General features: G+C 36.6%; 1 protein-coding gene across 2 annotated transcripts in view; it reads left to right on the top strand.

The window, feature by feature from the left end:
* Positions 1-6: 6 nt before the first annotated feature.
* Ephx4 (epoxide hydrolase 4) overlaps positions 7-19,588 on the top strand; it is a 40,415-nt gene continuing 20,833 nt past the window's right edge. For both annotated transcript variants that reach the window (XM_048814462.1, XM_015500846.2), the window contains exons 1-4: positions 7-350; positions 2,961-3,046; positions 12,394-12,551; positions 15,297-15,425. In XM_048814462.1, coding sequence (XP_048670419.1) covers positions 120-350; positions 2,961-3,046; positions 12,394-12,551; positions 15,297-15,425 — 604 coding nt within the window. In that variant the 5' untranslated portion in view covers positions 7-119. The remainder of the gene's footprint in view (positions 351-2,960; positions 3,047-12,393; positions 12,552-15,296; positions 15,426-19,588) is intronic.

The raw sequence follows: 19,588 nt of genomic DNA, 5'->3' as shown, positions 1-19,588 counted from the left end.
CTGTGACACAGCCCGGGGGAGGCGCGCGCGGAGCTGGCGACTGCGGGCCGGCCTGACACGCCGCGGCGCTTGCTCTCTGGCTCCCAAGGAAGGACAGCGGGCCCCGCCGCCGCCGCCCGATGGCGAGGCTGCGGGATTGCCTGCCCCGCCTGATGGTGACGATCCGGTCCTTGCTCTTCTGGTCCTTGGTCTACTGCTACTGCGGGCTTTGCGCCTCCATCCACCTGCTCAAACTTTTGTGGAGCATCGGCAAGGGACCCGCACAGACCTTCCGGCGGGTGACCCGGGAACACCCTCCTGCGTGCATGAATGACCCCTCTCTGGGTACCCACTGCTACGTGCGGATCAAGGTGAAGGCCGGTGCGGGCCTGGCGGTAACGGGAGGAAACGTGACAGCCGCGGGGGCGGGGGACGCTGGGCTGCTCCTTCCATGACGCCCGGCTCAGCGTCCCCTAGAGTTACCCTGGCTGCAGGGCGCGCGGTGGGGACCCGGAAGATGCCAAGGGGAGAGGCAGGTGGGATGAGATGCGGCACGGGAGGGGTCCGGTTTGTAAGCGTGTGTGTGTGTGTGTGTGTGTGTGTATGCGTGTGTGGGGGTGAGAGAGAGAGAAGGACAGAGACTGACAGAGACAGAGATTTTTTTAAGAGATGACAAACAGCAAATCCGGTGTGCAGGCGTCTTGGTTGGTTTTTGAATGTGGAGTTCGCTAATCAGAGTCTTCTTGTGTTGTTCTTCCCTCCTCCCACTGCCATAACAACCCGGAATAATTCTGCTCCTTTCCTATTGCAAAGGGAAGCTGTCTCCTGCCACCTTTTTGCCCTTTAGAGCTCAGATCAGTTGTAGGAACTGTTCCTGGTGATATCCTACTGTCTCAGGCAGCTGTCCATGCCCAAATTTTGAGATAAACAGAATAAGTCTTTGGAAATCAGGAGTCTATTTTGACCACAGATGAATAGTCAGCATGAAACAATGAATAAATAGTATATGTTTGTGAGGAGGGAAGCAGGCTTATGAAGTCAGGGACCAAAGGAATGGAATAAAAAATATATGCCGGGGCTGGGGCTGAGGCTCAGTGGTAGAGCGTTGCCTAGCATGTGTGAGGCACTGGGTTCGATTCTCAGCACCATGTATAAATAAATGAATAAAATAAAGGTCCATCAACATCTAAAAAATTTTTTTTAAAGTATATGCCAACTATGCATGCACTCCTTAATTATCCATGCTTGTCCTAAGCTTTCTCATGGCTCACAAATATTCTATTTCCTGAGACTCCAAGTGGGAAAAGGAAATGGCACCTGTGATCCACTCTACAGTATGACTCACAGGCCTTTCAAAACCAGCATCCTATGAGGAGATGTTTATGTCACCAAGTCCTGACTTCCTATTAAGAGCTAAATTGCCCAGCAGCTGGAATTCAGAAGGGCAAGAAGGGCAAGAGGTTTCTTTACACAGGTCACTCAAGAAAGGTTCTTCTTGCCCTTGTTCAGCCTAGGATTAATATAAGAATTAAGTGAGTTAATATTTGCCCCTAAATTACACACACACCACCACCACCACCACCTTAGAATAGTGTCTGGCATATAGTGCAATAAAGTATGTATTGCTTCATCCTCTAAGACCCATCACACACACAAAAAAAAGTATTGAACTTCTAAGAAGGGATTCTGACGTTGAGGACCAAGTCAGATTTGCTAACTTTATCCAACTTGAGGACTAAAAGTAATATGTGAGCCATCTAGAATTCTTCATAATGCCTTTCCTCTGACTCTAGCCTCCTAAAGAGTTCCTCAGAGATGTAGGACTAAGGAGTGGAAAGAACATTGTCCTGGGAGTTAGGGTAAGATGGGGATTCTAGTCACTGCTCTGCTTCCACCCACCTTTATGACTTGTGCTACATCTTTAGTCCTCATTTTCTTTTATTTTTTCTTTCTTTTTTTGGACTGGGGATTGAACCCAGGGGTGCTTTACCACTGAAGTATGTCTCCAGTTCTTATTTTATTTTATTTTATTTTGAGACAGAGTCTTGCTAAGTTACTAAGGCTGATCTCCAACTTTCAATCCTTCTACATCAGCCTCCCAAGACACTGGGATTACAGGCATGCACCACCAGGCCCACCTGGGTCTCATTTTCTAAATATATAAATTTATGGTGTTGAATTAGATGACTCTTAAGGATCTCTTACATCTGAAAATCCAATTGCTTGGGTAATCTGTATAAAACCCAGTGTCTATCATTCAGCTTCTTGGTTTCTTTCCTTGCATTCAGTTTTTGCTTTTCTTTCTTGCTGTTTCTCTACTTTCTTTTCTTCAATTTGCTTATTTGCTGTATTCTTCTCTTATTTCTATTCTCTATTCACCTTGGGCTTTCTTGTCTCCCAAAGTACACAGTGAAGTCTTGAGCACTCAGAGTATTCTTCTGTTAGAAATACACACTGATGTGCCATGAGAAACAGGCAGCAAGAGGAATGGTACATGCAACACTCAAAATAATAATGTGGGAAGGAGAGACCTAAAAATAAGGGAAGGAGGTGTGAATTATATAACTGATGGCACAGCTTTTGACGGGCAAGCTGAGAAAAGTACATGGTAAACTTGGCAGGATTATCAATTCAGATCAGAATTCCACAGATCAGACATATCCTGCAGAATTTGAGTGAGATGAAGTGTGACACATCAATAAATGAAAGTTACAAATTGCGACATGGCTTCAGATGCTCAAAATATATAAATTGACCTTATACTAAGAATGAGAAGGGAAGATACTGTGAAGGGAATGTAGGCAAAAGTGAATAAGTCTACTTATCCTATTGATAGATCATGGGGTTTTTTTTGTAAATTAATAATATTTATTTTATTTCTTGATGTTAATTCAAATATTTTTAAATGAAGGAAATACTAAATGTATTAGTTTGACAATCAACACCAAACATCACTAAAATTTCATGCTTTCCATTTTTAGGATTCTGGGTTAAGATTTCACTATGTTGCTGCTGGAGAAAGAGGCAAACCGCTTATGCTACTGCTTCATGGATTTCCAGAATTCTGGTAAACTTACCAACTTTTTCTTTTGCATTAAGACTTGTCTTATTGGCCTAGTGAACTTTGTGCTGCTATGTCAGAATGCCACAGACTGGGTAGGGGAATGTATAATGAACAGATGTTAATTTTCTTACACGTCTAGATTCTGGCAAGTCGCAAATCAAGGCACTGATGAGGGTTTTCTTATTGTGTCATCACATGGTAGAAGGTGGTAGGTCAGGGAGGTAAAAGGGGATGAACTCCTCTTTACATAATAGCATTAATCCCACTATGAAGGCAGATCTCTCATTATCATTTTTTTATTTTAAAGATTTTTTTTTAGTTGTAGATGGACACAATACCTTTATTTTATTTATATTTTATGTGGTGCTTAGGATAGAACCCAGTGGCCTCACACATGCTAAGCAAGTGCTTGACCACTGAGCCACCACCCTAGCCCCTCATTATCATTTTTCTTTTTCTTTTTCATTTTGAGGCAGGGTCTCACTAAGTTGTTGAGGCTGGCTTCTAACTTGTGATCCTCCTGCCTCAGCTTCCTGAGCCACTGAGATTCAGATTTCTCATCTTAAAAGCCACACATTTATACCATAGAATCATTTTACTATGATAACTTTTGATACACCCTAATCTACAGTTAATTGCCCAGAGAGATCATTTCTGAATATTCCTGATTCACAGCAATGGTTTTCCTCCTAAAGACACCTACATACATGTGCCACACATGGTGGCACATGCCTATAATCCCAGTAACTCAGGAGGCTGAGGCAAAAGGATCAAAAGTCTGAGACGAGTCTTAGCAACTTAGTGAGACGGAGTCTCAAAATAAAAATAAAAAGGGCTGGAGATATAGCTCAGTGGGTTCAATCCCCCATTCAAAAAAGAAGAAGGAAAAGGAGAATACTTAAATTTTTTTTGAAGATTAAAAAAGGTATCTTTTAATTTTTCAAATTTCTGAAATAGTTACAAAACAATATTTTTATGGAATATCTATTGTAGACAAAATACAACACTGGGTAGGGAAAAGGAGACTTTAAACAAACAAAAGGCTTGGAGCATTTCTTATCAGGAAGTGTTTAGTGAAACTTGGAGTGGGGAGAAGGCAGAGAAAAGAGGACCTGTGGAAACAATATAAACGATTTCCTATGCCTGAAGCTATTGGCTCATGTGAATGCAGGATAAATTGAAGACCTAAATATTTCATATTAAGAAGAAAACCTAGCACCAAAAATGAACAGTTAGTAGTTGCTGTATTAGTCTATTTGTGCTACTAAAACAAAATACCCAAGACTGAGTAATTTATAAAGAACAGAAATTTGTTTTCCACGGTTCTGGAGGCTGGCAGGTTCAGTGTCTGGTTAAGGCCCAGTCTCTGCTTTTAAGATGGTGCCTTGTTGCTGTGTCCTCCAGAGGAGTGGGGCCAAATGCTTTGCTCTCACATGGAGGAAGGTTGGAAGGACAAAAAGGGCCTTGCTAGTTCCCACTGACCCTTTTATAAGGTTGCTAATATCATTTATGAGAACTCTGCTCTCATGACTTAATCACCTCTTAAAGGCCTCTCTTGATAAGATCTCATTGGCAATCAAGTTTCAGCATATTAATTTTCCAGTACATATTCAGACCATTGCAGTTACCTAGGGGGAAATTTTCTGTTCTCTGTGATTTTATAGAGCCGAGTAAATACAGATGGAAGCAAACCTAATTAAAGTTTCTTTTTAATGAGCATCTTTAAAAGAGATGGTGGATATCAAAGTGGTGAAACCAGTTTTTGATGGTGCAGGGCTCTGATCTTCAGATCATTTATGAACTAAATAGGTCAAGAAATACATGAAAAAAAAATTTACTCTCCAAGTTGACTCAAAGGTATCCTATCTGGTGTTTTGTTTTTGTTTTTGTTTTGGTACCAGGGATTGAACTCAGGAGCAGTGAGCCACTCATCCACACCCACTGACCTATTTTGTATTTTATTTAGAGACAGAGTCTCACTGAGTTGCTTAACACCTTGCTTTTGCTGAGGCTGGCTTTGAACTTGCAATCCTCCTGCCTCAGCTTCCAGAGCCACTGAGGGATTATAGGCATGCACCACCATGCCCAGTTATGTGGTGTCTTTTGAAAGTTCTGGGACAACTACATGTCCCCAAATTTCTCCTATAGTGTCTCATAATACCTAGAATTCCACCATTTCAAATTCTTTACCTTTTCTAGAGTTTTAAAGATTCTGTGCCACCCAAAGTCCTGATGTAAAATGCATCTAGCTCTGAAAGGAATATTACCTTTAGACAATTTAGTGAATATTTTATGAATGAAAGGGACTCCGTGAACAAAGGCATTGAGAGGTTGTTAGTGTTCTAGGAAGAATTAGGAATTAAAGAAAGGAAGGGAGGATGGCAAAGACCTCTTTCTAAGAAGACTTCCTCTTCATGACGATTTTTTTTCCTGTCTGGAGTAGCTGAATAAGCAAACATGTCTGTTTTTCCATTTGGAAACAACGTAATTAAGTGGTAGGAACAGTTCCCAGTGCAATTCAAGCAGATGCATGTGGACTTGCCTTGTGGAGTACATGACATGACTGGCTCACAGTAAAATGTTACTCAGAAGCATTAGTCAAATCTGCCCAGAGTAACATAACTACAGAATCCTGCACAATCTTTTATAATAATCTTGCAGAGATGTTGTGAGAATAGAGTCAAAATATGTGAAAGCCCTTTCACATGGTCCCAGAGAATACTCAATAAGTGTTCATTTTCATCCTTCATTCTCATTCACTCATGTGGAGATGTATAATATTCTAATTCTGGTGATGACAATGATGATAGTTAACATTTACAGAGCATTCACCATGTCCCAAATACTCTTCCAAGTGTTTTGCATTTATCTTTTCCATTAAGCTTCATAGCTACCCTTCTGAAATAATGGGCAGTAGAACTAATGTCTGCTGTTTGTCCTCAGTCTATAGGAATGATAATGATCTAATAACAATCACGGATTCTCAGCCTTCTCATTTTACACTTTATGCAAACATTCAAGAGAGTGTTTAAAAGCCAGCCAAAAATGAAAGAATACCTTACTTTAACATTTTAAATCACCAATCTAAATAAAATTCATGATATAAAAAGAGGCAGTATTTATTCCAATGCTTTTCCATGTTCTTTTCCTTACTGGAATTTTACCTTTTTACATGTGGAACAATCTACATGAAGATAAAAGTGAGCCTCCAACCACTTCAACCACTTGGTAATTGTTTCAAAGAGTCCTGGAGAATGGCAGTGGTACTTATTTCATACAGAACAATAGATGCTCTCTGTTTTATCTTAAGAGATGATAATTTTTTTGCACATTTTTTTCATAGCATTGTCCCATTATTTACTCCTTGTGAGAGCCCATTTGCAAAACAGGAATGTATATGTCTAGGACCTTCAGTGAATGGGAGGGAGTCTAGCACATCAGCCCCCTTTGCTCCAGCAAAGTCAAATCTTGGATGTGTCCAAATGGGCTTTTGTTGTGAGGAATGGTTGATTTTTCAAAAAGCTACTAGAGATCTTTTCATTTAAAGACCCATCAAGTAGGAATTATATACACATTACAGATAGAAACAAGCCCCTTCTATCCATCAAATCTACTGTTATTCCAGAAAGAGCCTTCCTATAATTTAAAAGAAGAACAATAAACCCAGATAACTGAATTACTCAGATAGACCATATTGAATTCATTGAACTTTACTGACCATTAGTCTGAAAGCTACCTGGTTTTTCAGGGAGAGTTCTGAACTAACTACATGGAAATTACCCATGTGATAATCAAATATCTCTGAGTATGTTATACCTTTTTTTTTCCCTTTGGAATAGGTTTATTTCACTTAGCATGATATTCTCCAGCTCCATCCGTTTACCAAAAAATGCCATAATTTTATTCTTCTTTAAATCTGGATAATATTACATTATGTATATATACCACATTTTCTTTATCCTTTCATATGTTGAGAGGTACCTACATTGCTTCCATAGCTTAGCTATTGTGAATTGAGATACTATAAATATTGATGTGGCTTCATCACTGTAGTATGCTGATTTTAAGTACTTTGGGTATAAACTGAGGAGTGGGATAGGTGGGTCAAATGGTGGTACAAAACATTCCAAGTTTTCCGAGGAATCTCCATACTTTCAAGAGCGGATGCGCCAATTTACAGTCACAACAAAAATGTATGAGTGCACCTTTTTCCCCACATCCTCACCAACATTTACTGTTCCTTGTATTCTTGATAATTGTCTTTCTGACTGGAGTGAGATGAAACCTCAGTGAGTTTTAATTTGCATTCCTCCAAGTGCTAGAAATGTTGAACATCTTTTCTATATTTGTTAACCAATCATATTTCTTCTCCTGTGAAATGCCTGTTCGGTTCCTTTGCCCATTTATTAATTGGAGTGTTTGGTTGTTTGTTTGTTTGTTTGTTGTTTTTAGGGTTAAGTATTTTCAGTTCTTTGTAGATCCTGGAGATTAATGCTTTATCTGAGGTACATGTGGCAATGATTTTCTCCCATTCTGCAGACTCTCTCTTCACATTCTTGATTGTTTCCTTTGCTGTAAAGAAGCTTTTTAGTGTTATTCCATCCCATTTATTGATTCATGATTTTACTTCTTGTGCTTTAGGAGTGTTGTTAAGGAATTCAGTTCCTAAGCCAACATGATGAAGATTTGGGCCTATTTTTTCTTCTATTAGGCACGGGGTCTATGGTCTAATGCCAAGGTCTTTGATCCACTTAGAGTTGAGCTTTGTACACAGTGAGAGATAAGGATCTAATGAGTATGTTATACCTTAAGCCAAGACTTTCATGTGATGTTCATTCTGTCCTTTCTTCCAGTCAAAATGCCACTATGACCCATTATAGGATCCAGTGAGTTCCAACCTTAGAATTTAGGACAAGATTCTAAGATTTATGTTTTAAGACAAAACTTTTCTTCTTTTAAAAGCCAAAAGAGAAAAGAAAACCTTTATGCATGGCATTTTAAGCCAATTTAAATTTATATTGTAAATATAAATGTAAATGTTATATCTCTTTTAATTAAGTTTTGCCTAACTACTCAAGAAATTATAAATTTATAAATTATAAATTTGTAGGTCAGGAATATTTGATGCAATAAAAACAAAACAATCATTTATTAGTAATGTGTGTGAAAGTACTTTTTAAACAGAAAAGCACCATACAAATATAATGTATTATCTACATTTGTCATCATTTCCTGAGAATAGCTATTGAGAAATGGTGATGTTTAATGTATACTATTACATGGTACTCAGAAAAAAATAAAACCCTGAGTCTTCTTCCTGAAACTCTAAAGAAAACATCAAAGAAGATAACACATCTGTGAGAATTTTAGCTAAATTAGCCCCAAATAAGGCTGTTTGTCAAAGACAATTTTTCTCCCACTGTCTTTACCTCAATTTGCATCTCTTTTAAAAATATTTTGAGCTGACCCAGGCAATTTCTGTGAGCCATCTTCAACCCCAGCTGTATGGAATGCGTCATCATTCAAGAGCTGAGGCAAGAGAAGGCTTCTGTGGCAGATGGCTGAGCACAGAGGCCGAATGTCAAGGCCTTTCTCTATGAAGAGGAAAAGGATGTTTTAACCTAAGAGGGGCCAACCTGGTAACCCAAGAGAAGTTGAGCCCTCCTTATGTTAAGAGTAATAACTGGGAAAGAGGCATTTTTTTTTTTTACCCTCAGTGGCTCCTGCTATTACCTAAAGCTACCAGAAAAAAGACAACATGAATGAAAATAGTTTTGTTTATAATGTTTCAGTTACTGATTTTGTAATATGTCTCATTCTTGTATTAAGGGGTTGTATATATTTATTTCAAATGAATGACATGCTCATTAGTCTATCACTGATGTGATTTCTTTTTCAGTTTAAGGCTAAAGTGTAAATGTGTTATTCTTTTTTAATTCCAGGAAGAGAACATATAAATATTATTTTGTAATTTATTAAAATATGCAGTTACCCTATTTCTTAGAATTATTTAGGGTATGGCTTGGCTCTATTCATTGTTAATAGCACCAATAGATGTGCTTGGTTTTATTTATTTATTTATTTATTTATTTATTTATTTTTCAGTACTGGGAATTGGAACTCAAGGGTGCTTTACCACTGAGCTACATCCCCAGCCCTCCTACCACCACACTTTTTTTTTGGGGGGGGGTACCAAGGATCAAACCCAGAGGTGTTTAATCACCAAGTCACATCCTCAGCCCTTTTTATATTTTATTTTGAGTTAGGGTCTCACTAAGATGCTTAGAGCCTCACTAAGTTGCTGAGGCTGTCTTTGAACTTGCAATCCTCCTGCCTTAGCTTTTTTGTTGTTGTTGTTGTTATAGTTGTACACAATACCTATTTTTTATTAATTTACTTTTATGTGGTGCTGAGGATCAAACCCAAGGCCTCAAACGTGCTAGGCAAGCACTCTACTGCTGAGCCACAACCCAAGTCCCCATCCCAATGTTTTTTATGAACAAAGCCATAAAAGCAAAACACAGTACCCATGTGTGTTCACCATAGCTGCTTAAGGCTGCAGGGGCAGCACAATGTGTACTCTGAGGCCAGACTACCTAAGTTTGAATCCTGGTTGTCCTACTTACTAACCTTGTGCCCTTTGGCATTTCAATTAACCTTGCTGTGCCTTTGACTCTTCATCTGTAAAGTGGGGATAATAATACCTACTTCATAGTATCATTTTGAAGATCAACATTACCACATTTGAAGGCACATAAAATTGTGCCTGGCACATAATAAGAATGACATGGATGTCAGCTCTTTTTATTATAAAGCACGTGACAGAGAATGAGTGAAAAATAATCAGTCTAGAAAACTGGGCAATTGTCAAATCTTAAAGGTTTGGTCTTCCAGGGTAATGAGCTTGGGCTTCATGTTATTAATAAAAAGGAGTCACAAAAAAAATCTTTAAGCAGGGCAATGACATAAGACCATTTGTGTTTTTGCTGTATCATTTTGATTTTGTAGAAGAGACAGCTGAGGGGAATGAAATGGACACGGACCAATCAATAGGCTGCTGCATAAATAGATGCCTGATTTAAGGTATTCATAGCAGGATGGATGGGAGGAGTGATTACATAAATATTTAAGAGGTTAAATCTGCAGAACATTATTGATTTGTTAGGAGAGATCATAAAGAAGGAAAAGTTGGGATTTATTTATAAAGACAAGAATTCAATTCAAAATTATAATAAAGGCAAGTGAGAAAATAATAAAATCATGTGTGTTGACATACAAAAATCTTTAAGGAAGCAAACTGTTTCATTTGCCTGTTACAACCCAGAGATAAGATTAACAAGATTACTATGGAGGGCTGGGGTTGTGGCTCAGTGACAGAGAGCTTGCCTCGCACATGTGAGGCACTGGGTTCTATCCTCAGCATCACATAAAAATAAATAAATAAACAAAAGAAAGATATTGTGTCCATGTATAACTAAAAAAATATTTTTAAAAAGATTACTATAGCCTAGCCAAAAAAGATGCTGTCTCTTAACATTTTCAAATTCATCTTAAATGTCAGTGTATTTGCAGTTTTTCCACACGTCATAGAAATCGTAGTAATTGATCAGAGGTTCTATATCTATTCTTAATTCCAAATGTGTGTCTGACCCCCTTCCTGATAGTCTTATCTATTGATGTAAGTGATTGACTTGTTTAAATGGGCCTAACTGCTTTATGTCACTTCATATTGCAGTCTGCTTCTCACTGCTGGTTTATAATCTTGCGTCTATCCCTGTGTTTGCTTGTCTAATGCACTCAAAAAGTATTTTCAGAGAATAATCTCCCATTTGGCTTGTGTCAAATACTTTTTTTTAACTGTGTTTTCATGAACAGATGTGCATGCAGATTCTCTTTGAAAAATACTTATTTTGAGTTTCATAACATAATGAGTCACTTTTTAAAAATCTCTTTTTTTCATAGCTGTTATCTAAAATAACTTTGCTTATTTGAGAAATAAAAACTCCCGGATTTCTATATTTTTCAATTAATTCTGTCCTTCATGATCAAGAACAGGGGGAATGTCTGGCTCAGCAGAGGCCTCCAGGATTTGCTGCAGCACTATAGTCATTCTAACTGGTCAGTGCTGGCTCATTTTCATGGTTAAATATTTTGATTATCCTCATGGTCTAGGATCCTCCACAGCATTTTACTTTGGCAAGCAGGAATTGGTCTTAAATCATTGTTCTATTGGATTCTTTCAGTGACAATTTTTGTTTTAACCTTTGTATTTTTTCATCCACTGTGTTATAGTTACTGAAAACAATGAGCCCTATTTGACAGTGGAGTAAGGTGAGTAAAATCTGCTTTAGAGGGAAATAAATATCATCTAGGAAAATGGTTCTGCAATATGAAAGTATTTTGTTTACCTTACTCTACCAGAGTCCTAGGCAGGATAAGTATTTAGAAGTTTTGGTAAAACTTTCAAGCTCATCTTTTCTTCCACACTATTTTAAAACTTTATAATCTATTTATTCTGTCTAGAAATTCAGGCTGTAAATTAACTAACTGCTCTTAGTACAGATTCCCTGATATTAGGAAATACTTAGAAAATTGATTAAATATATGTATATTTGTGTGTATATATATAAGTCAATTTTAATAACTGATATTTTGTAGTTTCTGTAAATACTGGTATATTGTTCTAACCTACTGGAGCTAGTAAAGGATAAAATAGCTATAATAAAGATCCTCAGTGCTTCCTTTTCACAAGGTTCTCTTTTTCCTGCTGACAGGCAACTATGTAACCTTTTTCAAAATAAGAATTCTTGGGCTGGGGTTATAGCTCAGTGAGGCTGGGCTAAGCTCAGTGAGGCTGGGCTTAGTAGCTCAGTGGTGGAGTACTCACTTTGCATGTGGAAGGCACTGGGTTTTATCCTCAGCACCACATAAAAATAAATTAAAGGCATTGTGTCCATCTAAAACTATATAATATATATATATATATATATATATATATATATATATATATATATATATATATATTTTTGGTAAAATGTGCTAATGTAAAGNATATATATATATATATATATATATATATATATATATATATATATATATATATATTTTTTTTTTTTTTTTTTTAAAGAATTCTTAAAGTTTCCACTTAGTAAATCTTTAATGTTACTGTTCATTTTTGAGATGAAGTCTCACTATGTGATCCAGCCTGGCCTCAAACTTCTGGGCTTAAACTATCCTCCCTCCTGTCTCAGTCTCCCAAGTAGCTGTGAGAACCTTCAGGCACTCACCTGGCTAACTCTACTCTTTGTATTACTTAATAGGGTATTTTTAATGTTTCCTTTTCCCTGCAGGTATTCTTGGCGTTACCAACTGAGGGAATTTAAAAGTGAATATAGAGTTGTCGCCCTGGATTTGAGAGGCTATGGAGAAACAGATGCTCCCAGCCATCCAGACAATTATAAATTAGACTGTCTAATTACAGATATAAAGGATATTTTGGACTCCTTAGGTAGGTTAGTTTAAAAAATATATTAATTCTTTTTAAGGGACTAACATTCAACAAATTGCAAGTTGATGAGTTCTTGGGAGGATGTGTTTTCCATCTACCCTAGCTTTTATCTGGATCCTGTCACCATGATTTTGGGTATATAGCCTGAAATATTTATACAAGAAATTTAAAATAATGCATCATGAATAAACATTCACGAATAACTTTCAAATTTGTTATTACAAATAGACCTTTCTTCTCTTCCTTTGGGGAACTAAGAGGAGGAAGATGCTGTCTGGTAGGGAAATAAACAGATCTAATGCATACTGTTTATTATTTTCAGAACTATATTATTGAAATTTTGATTCCTGAGCTCATACCTTCAGAGCTCACACTTAAATATTTATTAAAAATATTATAAATATTATAAGATGTAGAAGCACTTGCATTACCTCTCTTGAATTGATCAGGGAATATCACAATAATATTGTATAACCACCCTAAACTCAGTGACAAACAGCCATAATAATTTATTCCTGTTTAGGGATCTGCAGGTCAACTGTAGCTGGATCTCTCTTGGTCTGTGCCTCAGGCTGCAGGTCCACCTGGGACTGGTTTCTCTCTGAGATGGGCTTGGAGGTAGCCAAGGACAGGTGCAGGGGTGGAGGAATCTTCTCCTGGCAGTGGTAGAAGTGGCAAGAGTCTGAGTCCAGCTGCACAAGCATATTTCAAGTTTCTATTAACAGCCGATTGGCTAAAGCATGATATATAAAAGTATAGCACATGCAATTTTTATGGTAGAATGCAAAATCAGGTCAAGCCACACTAAAAAAAGCAAATCACATGTCTAAGTTTAACATCAAAGGGCAAAAAAGTATACTTGCTTCTGTGGCAGTAAGGAGAGGGCAATAATCTAATCTACTACATTTCCTTTGACTAAAACCCAGATGTTACCATCAGTATGTTAATGGAAACAACATAGAGAAAAACACCATGAAATCAAAGGTCTTTCCTACAATAATCTAACAACAGAACAGATCAGACAAGTATTTTTAGAAAAGAAAAAAAAAATTGGATGGGGTCTAAGGTATCAACATGAATGTTACATGCATGTTACATGATGTACAACATGTTATTATTGAGTCTAATTATAATAAAATAGCTATATTTTCAGATGATGATTTTTGAACAGCTGTATTTCATTCAGATTTTGTAATAATTCCGATCTGGCCTAAACTTGTCATCACAGATTTTCTAGCCAAATCAATATAAATAGAGGTTTTGTGTGTGTGTATGTTAGTGTAGTAATGGTGAGAAATACTTGAAAGAATCAATTTTAAGTACTCCAGGAATAAATTACAAATGATTCTTATCCATTTGTATAAGAGCAATCCTGTAGAAGTCTCTATTAATAATTTAACTTACTTCAGGGGCTGGAGTTGTGGCTCAGTGGTAGAGTGCTCACCTCGCACGTGTGAGACCCTGGGTTCGATCCTCAGCACCACATAAAAATAAATAAACAAAATAAAGATATTGTGCCCATGTATAACTAAAAAAAATTAAAAAATAATTTAACTTACTTCATACTACTATAATGATTACATAAAAAGAAATTTATATAGTCGCATGCCAATTATGCTGCGATACATTCTGAGAAATACATCATAGACAATTTTGTCTTTGTGCAAACATCAGAGCGTACTTCCAGAAACCTAGAGGGCATAGGTCAATCACTTAACATGGCCTCGTAATGCAATTAAGAGCTGTGACATATACAAGACATATGAGGCTGCTGCCAGCATAACACAGCATACTGTTTTACAATCATTTTTGTTTATAATTAGAGTCTATTCTAAAATAATGATTAAAAGTATAGTAAGTATATGAACCCATAACATGGCCATTTACTATTGTTGTCAAGTGTTACGTACCATACATGATTGATTGTGCTGCAGTACTTTCATATGACTGAGAGCACAGGTTTGTCTACCAGTATCTCCACAAACACAGGGCTACAATAGAACAGCTATGTCACTAGGTGACAAGAAATTTTCAACTTTACTATGTTCTTATGGAACTACCATCATATACATAGCCTGCCATTGATGGAGCTCAATGGTTCCAAAATTGTCACAAATTTGAGCTTATATATAGTCATGTGCATGACTGTATATAATTGATGGTATAACTAAGACTTTCCAATAATTCAGTTTGACTTCACACTTCCAAATTAATGACTTTTTTTTTACTGTTTAGTTGTAACATTGGATTTGTGAAGTTAAAGAAAATAGATAATTCTTGAAAATAAATGTTTGTAAGTTGGACATAAATGAGTCATTTATGACTTTAGTATAACTAGTAACTTCTCAGCATTCAAAAACTAACCCAAATAATCTTGTTTATTATCTAATTATGTACAGTCTTTATCATGACTTCCATATTTAGCTCCATAAGACCAGAGCTGAGCTGGCTATTTCAGACCTTTTTTTTTTTAAATGTAGATTCCTGGGAGAGATTCTAAATTTGTAGATCTAGAGTGGAGACCTAAGCAACTAAATTTTCTAAAAATCTGGCTAGGTAATTCCGATATACAGACAAATTTTGGAACCACTGAGCTCAAAATATATATGAAAGTGCATAATTTATAGGATACATAGGGTGGGAGGGTAGAAAGAATAGTTTCAGAAGTATAACTGTGTTATGTGACGTAATGATGCACCCACCTGTTTCTTTTCAAGGATGTCAACATTATTTCCTCTATCACAGGGTATAGCAAGTGTGTTCTGATTGGTCATGACTGGGGAGGCATGATTGCCTGGCTCATTGCCATCTGTTATCCTGAAATGGTGATGAAGCTTGTTGTTATTAACTTTCCTCATCCAAATGTATTTACAGGTGAGTTTGAGTTTTTATTAAGACATCTCTGCTAATGTAATAAGTTGCTATTGTCTCTGACAGTTTGGATTAAGAACAGAAAACTTTGGTTAACATAATCTTTTAAAAATTATATGACTGAGCCATGATAGCACATGACAGTGTCAGATACCTTGGTTTGAAATCTTCCTGAAGGGCCTAAGAATATTTAATTTCCTATTTGCATGCATATTTTTATTCCTTTTTGGAAAAATTTTTACTGTAACTTGGAGAGGGATAATGGGGAAAATGCAGTGACATTACTTTGAAAGTAATGAATCCTGACAGCCTAGAAATAAATTCTCCTCTTATCTGACTCCTTTGGCTATTAGAAATAAAGTATTCTTAAGCAGTAATTCTCTCTCTTTTTATATTATTTAATATTTTTTTGCGGGGCTGGGGGTGGAACCCCAGGATGGAAACCTAGGCAAGCACTTTACCACTGAACCACACCCCCAGCCCTAAAGCAGCAACTCTCAAATTTTTAGTCCCAGGACTACTTCTTATTTTTTTAACTTTTAAAATTAGTACATTATAATTATACTTACAGTGATATTTGTTGTTATATATTTTCATGTGTACACATGAAATATAATTTGGTCAATTTCATTCCCATTTCATTTCCATTCATTCTTTTTTTTTCTTTTTAGAGAGAGAGAGAGAGAGAGAGAGAGAGAGAAATTTTTTTAATATTCATTTTTTTTCGCTTTTTCGGCGGACACAACATCTTTGTTTGTATGTGGTGTTGAGGATCGAACCCAGGCGGCATGCATGCCAGGCAAGCGCGCTATCGCTTGAGCCACATCCCCAGCCCCCCCATTCATTCTTTATACTCTTAAAATTATTAAAGATCCCAATACAATTTTGTTTATATAGGTTTTATCTGTAATAGTCACTGTAAAGAACTTAAAACTGACAAATTTTTAAAATAATTAGGTATTAATTTATTTTAAAACCCTATTACATGCTAACATAAATATCATATTTTAATGAAAACTAATTACAGCCTTCTAGTTAGTCTAAAACTACTAACTACACAAAACAAAATTTTAGTGAAGAAAGTTACTGTTTTAAAATTTTTGCAAATTTCTTTATATTTTTGCTTAGTGGAAGACAGCTGCTTTCTCATATCTGTGCCTTCATTCAATCTGTTGCAGTATGTTGTTCGAATTGAAGAAATGTGGCCTCAGATTTGTAACTGGAAAAGGGAGGAATATTTTAATAGCCTTTTCAGATAACTGTAGATCTTCTTCCTTAATACTACATACTTCAACATCAAAACTGGTGGTTTCTTGAAGGTTAGGAATCTGGAATATGATAGCATGAAAAGAATCTTTACATATTCTGTTACATTAACATCCACTACTCTCTCAGCACCTTTTAGTGGTTTTGATGCTCGGGATTGAACGTAGGATGCTCTACCACTGAGCTATGTCCCCAGCCCTTTTTATGAGTCAGGGTCTCACTGAACTGTAAAGGCCTCAAATTTGTGATCCTCCTTCCTCAACTTTACAAGTAGCTGGGATTGCAAACATGTACCACCACTGTGTCTGTCTTTCTCTAGCACTTTGAATAGACCTTTTATCTATGCATAATTTTGTATCATCATGCATTGGAAGATATTGGTTCTGAGAGTTAGGCAGATCTTCAATAAGTAGACACATTTCATTATGTAATATCAAAAAATCACATCCATTAACATCACTCCAGTCTCATCAGGAAAATCCTTTAAGCGGGGCATAGTGGCACGTGCCTGTAAACCCAGCATCTCCAGAGACTAAGGTAGGAGTATCGAAAGTTCAAGGACAGCCTCAGAAACTTAGTGAGACCCTAAACAACTTAGCAAGATCCTGTCTCAAAATAAAAAGGGCTGGGGATGTGGCTCAGTGGTTAAGCATCCCTGCATTCAATTCCCAGTATCCCCTGCCAAAAAAAAAAAAAAAAATCCTTCAAGCCTAGCATAATGGCTCACATCTGTAATCTCAGCAACTCAGGAGGCTGAGGCAAGAGGATGGCAAGTTCCAGGCCAGCCTCAGCAACTCAGTGAAATGCTGTCTTAAAATAAAAAATAAAAGGGGTTGGCAATGTAGCCCAGCGGTAAAGGGCCCTGGGATCAATCCCCAGTGCCCAAACAAACAAACAAAAAAATCTTTAGTATTGCAAAACTTAAGCCCACAGTAGCAGGTGTAAGTTTTCCAAAAGTCTAATTTTCACTTGAAAGCTTGAATTTTATCAATGGCAAAAAAAAAAAAAAAAAATACTGCTGATGGTTTTCCTTGAAGTAAACAGACTTATTTTGTTAATTTTCAAGAAATTATTTCCCAAATACTCGTTTCAATGAGGACAGTTTGTCCTTCTTTCAAGTAAAAATGTATTCTATTAAAAAAAAAGCTAATTCAACTCACTAACTCAAGAAATTGCAGAAGTACTTTTCCTTGAGACAGCATTATATTGGGTATAAAATAAACTACTCTATGTGTACTTTCTATTTCATCACATGTAATATTAAAAATATGTATGCTTAAAAGTCCAATCTAATAGAATTAATAATTTTTCCTATTTCATCAAAACCCGTTAAGTGGAACTGGCACTTGATTAAATAAATTAATTTATTTACTACAAGTGTTCAGTGGTGAAGAATACAACTAGTAGTATTTTTTAGTGCCAGCACCTTGATTTGTCCTAAGACAGCAGTGGTTTTATCCATCATAGCTTTTGTACCATTGTGCAAATTTCAATACAGTGGAAAAAAACAAATAATGTCTTAGCATTGTTACAAAATTGATTTGACCACCTCGATACTTTAAAAGGATCTTGGAGATCCCATATGAACTACTCTTTAGAACCTTTGCTTTAAAGACAACTCTCTAAGTCTTAATAGTGATTAACAACCTGTGAACAATGTCCAGGCACATTTTTATTTGGTTTCAGCAAAGAGTATATTATTGTCCTCTTTACCCTTGTTAGATTTTTCTGAGGATCCAGTACTGCTAAGACTCATAACAGCCTTTAGGAAGCAAAATTCAGATCAACATATTTTTATTTCTTCCTCAAAATTAAACAAGTGAGGAAGAAAGTAACAGCAATGACCACATAAATACTATATGTTTTAAATGTAAGCATTGAATTTTAGATACATATGCAATTGACCTAACTCTGTTGAGGTACAGTAGGATGGTTACTTAGTATTCAAATTAACAGAGATTCCTTATTTTTTTTCCCCTCAGTTGAAATGGGGAGAAGTCATAGTACATGCCTGTTCAGTTGATCAGGATCCTAAAGTAAATGTTATTTTGGTGGCTGTGCTACATAGATGAACTGTAATTGGTGATTTCAGCAAAAAGATATTTGGAAAATTTCTGGAACTATTTTATCGATCACAGTTTCTATCCCATCAGGTCAATATAAGGTTTCGAGTAACATGCCTTATTTTTTCTTTTAGTTGTATTGATCTCTGTTAATGCAGGAGTGAATAAATCTTGTTCAGTGATGGCTTTACAAAAAGTCTAGCATAACAGTGGTACATTTAAAATTATATTTTTAAAAACTCCACCCATGTTGAATATAGTTACAAAATAAGAAAAGAATGACCTTTACAGGAAGGAAAATGAAAATATAGTGCACAATACCCAATAAGTATATATTTGCAATATATATCATCATATTACTCCCAGTTTAAAACTTCAGTGTTTCCCCAAAGCACTTAAAAAAAATTCTTGCCACTCCAGTCCTACCTGATCAGATTTCTGTTTTTCTTTCCGATTCATCTCATGCTCCCTTCCCCTCCTTCACTGCACACCTGCCACTCTGGCCTTCTTTCTGCTGCTTGCATATTCTAAGTCCAGGACTTATTTGCTGTTCCTGAATGCTCCTCCTAGAGCTTTCCTTTTTATCATTCATCAGTACGCAGCCTACATATCACATCTCCAGAGAGGCCTTCTCTGACCACCTCTACTGAGAGTCCCTCCATCTGACCCTACCATCACTCTAATATGTTACTTGTTTTATTTTCTTTGTGTCATTCTTGCTCTCTAAAGTGATCTTTTAAGTATTTGCTATTTACTTACAAGTTCTTTGCTCTTAGGGACATTTTCTGTCTTGTTCACTGCTAAATTCTATGGCACACAGTAAATAGTGAAATATTC

This window comes from Marmota marmota, unplaced genomic scaffold (genome assembly GCF_001458135.2).
Source record: "Marmota marmota marmota unplaced genomic scaffold, marMar, whole genome shotgun sequence".
NCBI classification, from domain to species: Eukaryota; Metazoa; Chordata; class Mammalia; order Rodentia; family Sciuridae; genus Marmota; species Marmota marmota.
This window is presented reverse-complemented; position numbering and strand designations above follow the sequence as displayed.